This window comes from Gadus macrocephalus, chromosome 4 (genome assembly GCF_031168955.1).
Source record: "Gadus macrocephalus chromosome 4, ASM3116895v1".
NCBI lineage: Eukaryota > Metazoa > Chordata > Actinopteri > Gadiformes > Gadidae > Gadus > Gadus macrocephalus.
The window spans coordinates 32,486,493-32,494,377 of record NC_082385.1 but is presented as its reverse complement, the minus strand read 5'-3'; the positions used below and the strand labels follow the sequence as shown (position 1 = coordinate 32,494,377).

The following is a 7,885-nucleotide window of genomic DNA, read 5'->3' as shown; positions in this document are numbered from 1 at the left end:
GAGAGAGAGAGAGAGAGAGCGAGAGAAGAGAGACGAGAGAGACAGAGAGAGAGCGGAGAGAGAGAGAGAGAGAGAGAGAGAGAGAGAGAGAGAGAGATGAGAGAGAGAGAGAGAGACGAGAGAGAGAAGAGAGAGAGAGAGGAGAGAGAGAGAGCAACAGAGCGTGAAGCTCGGCCGCCCACACCAGGGGTTCCTCTATAAAGCCCCACAGTCAACCCCAGGGTAGCTGTTTACCTCTCCTCCTCCACCACGTCAGCTCCTGGGAGACCTCTGGTCCGGCAGCACCCATGACACAGCTCTTCCTACCCCTCTGTGTGGCTTGCCTTGCGCTGGTCTTCACCAGCGCCGCACCACCGTAAGTACATCGGTAACACTTCACAACGAGGCTACCTGAATTAGCCGTTTAATAATGTTAGTTAATGCAGTTATAAGTATTATTATGTAGCGTTAACATAGGGGCTGGGTTAGGGTTCGGCTTTGTTAAATCATTATTTGATGGGGTTAGGGAAAATGTTAACCCTAACTCTTAAATAATGTTTAAGTGAATACCTGTTGACATTAATGCTATTCCATAGTTAACATGGCCAAAGTGTCCTAAAAAAAATCAGTTAGTTAAAGCTTAATACTGCATTAATAAATGTTAATTTATGAACCCTTACTGTTAAGTCTTACCAGAACATTATAATTGATGTACATATTAATTAGTTAGGCTATTTCCTTATATCAGTAATAAATAAAATTCAGAGTTTTTTCTTCCTATTCTCTCCAAACTATGCTGGGACTCCATGAGGGCTTTAGTCTACATTTGTCTAACTTGGCCATCGTCCGCGAGTTTCAAAACTCTCTGTATGCTGTTTCGCAATGTTTCCAGGAAAGGCTGATAAACCAAAGACTGCATGCACACAACCTCACTACAGTACTTCATAGATTATGGCATTGGGATATGAATCAATATCATGACAGCATTTTTGAAGATGTTCTAGACGATGAAGACATTTGTTTGAATTATGTGTTTGTTCTTCCAGACCAACTACACAAACAGCAGAAGTTGGTGAGTTTTTAAAACCTGTGCTCATTAACTTTCCCTCCTTTTCCTACATTTGAACCAATAATAATCGTTTACATTTAAACATGTATATTAGTCGACAAATGTCTTATCTATTTAAATGGCGGGAAAAAAATATCTTTCTTGTTTCTATACTGTAGCCCATAAATGCAGTTGCTTTGCCTATTTTGGAGAAAACTGTTCTGCGCTTTATTCACTATGATTCTTGCACTTTTTGGAATTATAGCCATTGTTGAATGTACTTAGGCCCAATCCCATTTCTACCCCCTTACCCCCTTCCCCTTCCCCCCTCCCCCTTGTTTTGAAGGGGTAAGGGGAAGGGGTAAGGGGTAGAAATGGGGATTGGGCCTTATACTCTAAAGTCACTTAATGTGCTTAATCATGAATGTATGGTTACTTCTTATCCCTGATTGGCCCTGACTCACCTTGGCATGACAATTGACATGGCCGCCTCCCAGCCATACCTGACAGGTGCGATGGCATTGAGTTTGACGCCATCACACCGGACGAGCAAGGAAAACAGCTGTTCTTCAAAGGTGCTGAGTCTTTTCATTGATTGGTCCATTACACCCACTCTTAGCTAGCAGTGGCTAACATACAAGATGGTCACTAATTCGTGAACATTAAGTAGACTAGATAGACGGTTGGCGGGAGTAGAATCAGAATCAGAATCAGAATCACTTTTATCACAGCTTATTGTACAGTACACAAGAGTAAGAGTAAGAGTAGGCCAAGGCATTCATGTAAAATACAATTTTACTGTAAAATTGTATTTTAATTTTACGGTAGAATTAAAAAAAATAATAATTTTAAATAAGAAAAAAGAAAAAGTAAAAGTTTCTCTGTTTACTTATTATTATAAACATTTAAATCAAAATGTATTGCATTTTACCTTTACAGTAAAATTAAAGAAATTTAAATTTTAAATTAGAAAAAAGAAAAGTAAAAGTTTCTCTGTTTACTTATTATTATAAACATTTAAATCAAAATCATTATTTTCAACTGAAACGGCTAAACATAGCTAACTTACTAAAAAAGGAAGTAACAGCAACGAGTTTGCCCTCTCTTTCTATCGCCATCCAAGATGGCTTCCTGTGGAAGGGCTCCGTGGTCCGGCTCAGCGAGTCGCCGAGTCCTTCAGTGGCATCGGTCGCGTGGATGCCGCGTTCCCGCATGCACCGGGAGGGCAGCACTGAGGACCACGATCACGTCTACCTATTCCAGGTAGGTTGAACTGGAAGAAACCAAAGAGAGTTGTGCTTTTCATTCCCCCAAAGAGAGTTGAGTGACCGTCACTGAGGGCTGATTCAACTTGTAATTCATAACATTTAAACTAGCTCACAGCTTAAAATGACCTGGGCATATCTGTAGTAAATGATGATAGATAGTTATTTAAATTATGTTATGAATATAATAAAATCCTGTCAGTGATATATTCTACTGATAAAAACTGCTGGTCGGCCCGGACCTCCCTCTTTGGCTACGAGAACAGGGGGCGTGTCTCAGCTGACTATCGACAGACACCCATAACTCCTCCACTGCACCACCTGCAGCGTCACGTGGTTCCCCAGCCAATTAGAGTAGACGGAACTTTATTCCGCCAAGGCGTTGCTGGTGTGTGAATGACGCTGCTGCCTACCGACTGGGAGGGTCTCCACCCCACACAAATCTCCCCACTTTAATTAAAAACCTATAAAGCATTTTGTTTTTCTTTTTCTTTTCGGTTGACAACGTCGTGCCTAGCAAGGACGCTCCGTCCGGCATGCTTAACACGTTCCTCTGTCGTTTTGACATTCTTCTAACCCACAGGACGATATGGTGTTTAGATATTTCAACCAAACTCTCCAAGACGGCTTTCCCAAAAAGATGGAACAGGAGTTCCCCGGGGTGCCGTGTCACCTGGACGCCGCGGTGGAGTGTCCGAAGGGGGAGTGTTCCGCCGACTCCGTCCTCTTCTTCAAAGGTAAACGCTTTGGCCAATGCTGACCCCCTGCTGGAGAGAGACGGTTCTACACCCCCTGCGCGTTCTTTTAAATCAAGAATATAGAGACGTATAAAAACATTTTGTTCGTTGCTATTTGTCTACACCTATGTTAACATTTCTTCTATTCTTTGTATGTCCGTTTATGGGAAACAATAACACCAATAAACACCAATTAAAAGAGTTGAAGAAGAGTTCACTGGGGAACCTGCACACCCCATCAGAAAGCTTTCATAATACATGATGAACAAGTACATATTAATATGAATAGAGAGAAAAAAACACACCTTAACACACGTATGACAACAGTACCTTAGGCCAAGTTGAAATTGACCTAGCACGAATGTTAAATACTAGACGAAATATCAATATCTCATAAATGTCTGTCTGTCTGTCTGTCTGTCTGTCTGTCTGTCTGTCTGTCTGTCTGTCTGTCTGTCTGTCTGTCTGTCTGCACGAGCATGAGCGTGCGTGTCTCTCCCCCCATATCATGCTAACTCCCCCATCCCCAATGCTAATTAATTAATTTGTTCATTCGTTCACTCGTCCGTTCGTCTGTCCATTCACGTCCCTGATTGGTCGAACCCACAGGAAGTGAGGTGCACCACTTCGACGTCGCCACCCGGACGGTGAAGAAGAAGGAGTGGCCCCAGGTGCCGCCGTGCACCTCGGTCCTCCGCTGGATGGAGCACTACTACTGTTTCCAGGGCAACAACTTCACCCGGTTCCACCCGGTGACGGGCTTGGTGGTGGGGGCGTACCCCAAAGACGCCCGCGCGTACTCTTCATGACCTGCCCCAACTTTGGTGAGACACACACACACACACACACACACACACACACACACACAATGCGGAATTCCGCACTCGGCTCATGAGGCCAATAGGATTTATGTGGGGGCGGGGCATCGTGTGATTGGCCAAACAGTTTTCTTTGGTCTTGTGTAGGACATCATGGAAGTGGTGACCACAAGTTACCCTTGTGCTCGGAGGTCAAACTGGACGCCATCACGTCGGATGACGCGGGCAAAACCTACTTCTTCACAGGTACTGTCAACAATCAATAATCAGGCAATCGGGTTGTCTAAAGCACCATTAAGACAATGAACCATACATACTAAGGGTGGGACAAAATATCGATACGGCGATATGTCATCGGCTCGTCTGCCTTCTTCGTGTGAGATGTGAATCGATAGACTGGCGGAAAATATAATCTCTTATTTTTTTTTTATTTCCATAAAAGAGAAACTGAAAAACTCTGAAATCCAGCACTTTACCTTTTCACGGTCATTTTGTATACATCGGTGATGCATCGTTATAGGATTGTCTAACAACATATTAATCATCGCAGAACATCTGTATCGCGGTATTATCTCTATCGTGGGCCATCGTATCGTATCGTATCATGAGGTATCCTGTGATTCCCACCCCAAATACGTACCTCACCCCAGAGTCGTTTGACAACATGTCCTGAGAAAGGTACTCCTCAGACACTAAAGGCCTGATTATGGTTTCACGTCGACGCAAGGCAAGGACCACGCGGACGTTTCGACGCAGTCGTGAACCTGTCTTGGTTCTGCGTCTGGTTTAAGTGAGCGGACCAATCACAAGGTTACATATTTTGGGAGGCGCACGTGAAGCCCTTGCGTTGGACGCAAGGATGCTCCGCAAGGACGTAATGGAGTCTGTAACCCCCCCCTTGCGTTGTGTCGACGCGGAACCATAATCGGCACCCTTAAGCCACTGCATGTGTGTGTTTTCTGCGACCCCCGCCACGGTGTCCGCAGGCTCCCACTACATGCGTCTGGACACCAGCCGCGACGGCATGCACGCCTTCCCCGCAAACCGCATGTGGCCCGAGGTGGCAGGCGGCATCGACGCCGTCTTCTCCTACCAAGACAAGATGTACTTCATCAAGGTGGGTGGTCCTCCCCCCCCCTCCCGGAAGCACTCTGTGTAATCTAAGTAAGAGATGACATCGATGGCGGCGATGACAGGGAAAGCGTACCGCTGTTAGAGATTATGTTGGGTTGATTGGCTGAAATGTATTCTTCAGTGAGAATACTTATGATTTGATGAAGGGAGCTCTTATTGGAAGTTAGTATGATCCTTCATGTCCTCTTCTCCTCTCCCACTCTCTACACGTCTGCCCTCCCCTGCTCCTCCTCTCTACCTTTGCCAACTCCTCCCGTTCCCTCTCCCTCCTCTCCTCCCTCCCTCCCTCCTCCTCCTCTCTTCCAACCTCCTCCCATCCCCTCTCCCTCTCTCTCCTCTCCTCCCTCCCTCCCTCCTCCTCCTCCCTCCCTCCCTCCCTCCCTCCCTCCCTCCCTCCCTCCCCCCTCCCTTCTACTCCTCTCCTCCCTCCCTCCCTCCCTCCCTCCCTCCCTCCCCCCTCCCTTCTACTCCTCTCCTCCCTCCCTCCCTCCCCCCTCCCTTCTACTCCTCTCCTCCCTCTCCCTCCCCCTCCCTTCTACTCCTCTCCTCCCTCCCTCCCTCCCTCCCTCCCTTCTACTCCTCTCCTCCCTCCCTCCCTCCCTCCTCTCCCTCCCTCCCTCCCTCTCTCTGCTCTCCTCCCTCCCTCTCCCCTCTCTCCCTCCCCCTCCCTCCTCCCTCCCCCTCCCCCTCCCTCCCTCCTCCCTCCCCCTCCCCAGGGGGACCAGGTGGTCATCTACCTGTCGGGGGCCCACTACTCCCTCATCGAGGGGTACCCCAAGACCCTGCAGGAGGAGCTGGGGGTCCAGGGGCCCGTGGACGCTGCCTTCGCCTGCCCCGGGGACCACACCGCCCACATCATCCAGGGTCGGCATGTGCACACACACACACACACACACACACACACACACACACACACACACACACACACACACTCTTATACGGCACGCCATTTGGTGGAGGCCTCTAGCCAAAGCCTCAAAATAGCCCACATACATTCTTTGCGTGGCCTGGGACTCGAGACCCAAACCTGGCCCGCCGCTCCCTACACGCAGAGTACGCAGAGTGCGTAGGGCACCAAGTACCCGAGGGGGGCACCAGAAATTAAGGTTTGTAACAAAAAAATAATAAAAGAAAAAAAATAATACATTAATGAATTAAAAGAATATGTAAATTAGTTATGAAGAGGCACACCGTTGTTCGTTCTTAATTGTATAACCTATCACTCAATTTCGGAAAGTTAGATGTTTTTACCTAATATATAAAAAGGGGCGGGCTCCCCCCCCCCCCCCACTCGCGTAGGGCACCGAAACGGCCCCAAACCCCTCGCCCTGGCAGTGTCGACTCCACACTCCCAACAGTGAAGCCAGACGGCACTGACGCACTGCTCCAACCACATGCTCCATGCTTATGCAACCCCTTACGTCACAAAGCATGACCCTCCCGGCTTGGATTCTCCACACAGGCGACCAGATGAAGGACGTTGACCTCTCCGCGACCCCCAGGACCGTTACCAAGGTGACGACCCCTGCGCCACGACAAGGTGGACTCGGCCCTCTGCGGGCCGGACGGCCTGAAGCTGTTTGTGGGCAGCACGTACTACGAGTACACCGCCACCAGTGAACTGGTCGCGAGGGCCAGGTCGGGAGCCTGCCGTCCCCCATCACTCCCTCCATGATGGCCTGCCGCCGCGATTAGGAAACACTGGGGATGAGGCCTCCTAACCCGGAGGCCTCGTGGAGCCGGACGCAGCTCCCTCCTCCTCCTCCTTTCACACGCTCCCTCAGACGCCTCTCTTCTTCCTCTAACTCCCTCTCTCCTCTCTCCTCTCCTCCCTCTCTCTCTCCTCCTCTCCCCCCTCCCTCCTCCACCGCCTAGCCTCCCTCCCTTCAACTCCTCTCCTCCCTCTCTCCAACTCCTCTCCTCCCTCCCTCCTCCTCCTCCTCACCTCCTCTCCCCCCTCCCTCCCTCTCTCCTCCTCCTCCTCGCCTCCAACTCGTCTCCTCCTCCTCCTCACCTCCTCTCCCCCCTCCCTCCCTCTCCTCCTCCTCCTCCTCGCCTCCAGTTCCTCTCCTCCTCCTCACCTCCTCTCCCCCCTCCCTCCCTCCACCGCCTCGCCTCCCTCCCTTCAACTCCTCCCTCCTCTCCCCCAACACTTCTCCTCACCTCCCTCCTCCTCCCCTCTCCTTCTCTGATGCCTCCTATCTGTTTTTAAATAAAAAAATGAATAATATTTGCTGAGGTGTTGGCAGGTTTATTAAATATGCAAAGTGAACGATTTTGCATCTAAGAAAACGAGTTCATAAATGTTATACTAAATGAATTGCCTTTTACATTCACAAGATTTAGCAGAAATTGGTTCCAATAATAAATCCTAAATAATCCTAAACTACATAAAAAAAGTGGAGACCATCAAGCAATACCATGATATAACCACTAGAGTGCGTAATATACAAATGCTCTGTACAACTCATCAATACAGACCTGTATACAACTCTTATACTAAAGCGAATTAAAAATCCGCAAATGACCCAATGAAACTATATGCATTTTCGTGCATGCATATAAATCAGCTAACCGAAGACCAAAGAGGGGAAAATAAAGAGAGATATTATGATGGAAACTGTATGGCCAAATATAATAGGTTTATCAAGAGAGAGAGATGTAGAGTTTTTTGCTTTTGCTACTATTTTTCATAATCTCTATTATAATTTTGGTCAATTTTATTTACACACAATTAATGTTATAAAAAAAAAATTCAATTAAAAAACCTAAATAATTGTTTTTACTATGTCCTAATAGCACACACCCATAGTTGAGAACTTGATCTACACAAAACATTTTTTTGCATTTTTTTTTTTATTATTATTTTTTGCCGATTTTTAATTAACTTTTTCTGCTTTGCAA

General features: G+C 47.5%; 1 protein-coding gene and 1 long non-coding RNA gene across 2 annotated transcripts; one reads left to right on the top strand and one right to left on the bottom strand.

Annotated features, from left to right (window-relative positions):
• Nucleotides 1-197: 197 nt before the first annotated feature.
• On the top strand, nucleotides 198-6,802 carry LOC132455432 (hemopexin-like). The gene is given in 14 exon segments (XM_060049312.1): nucleotides 198-355; nucleotides 1,026-1,051; nucleotides 1,525-1,602; nucleotides 2,151-2,168; nucleotides 2,171-2,235; nucleotides 2,237-2,290; nucleotides 2,876-3,029; nucleotides 3,639-3,829; nucleotides 3,832-3,853; nucleotides 3,995-4,093; nucleotides 4,834-4,964; nucleotides 5,698-5,845; nucleotides 6,444-6,513; nucleotides 6,515-6,802. Coding segments are annotated over 14 exon segments (1,266 nt in total). The 5' UTR covers nucleotides 198-287; the 3' UTR covers nucleotides 6,657-6,802.
• On the bottom strand, nucleotides 6,630-7,081 carry LOC132455433 (uncharacterized). The gene is made up of 3 exons (XR_009525215.1): nucleotides 7,063-7,081; nucleotides 6,873-6,905; nucleotides 6,630-6,780 (listed from the first exon to the last, which is right to left on the bottom strand). It is a non-coding gene; the product is annotated as an uncharacterized LOC132455433 (long non-coding RNA).
• Between the last annotated feature and the right edge of the window lie 804 nt (nucleotides 7,082-7,885).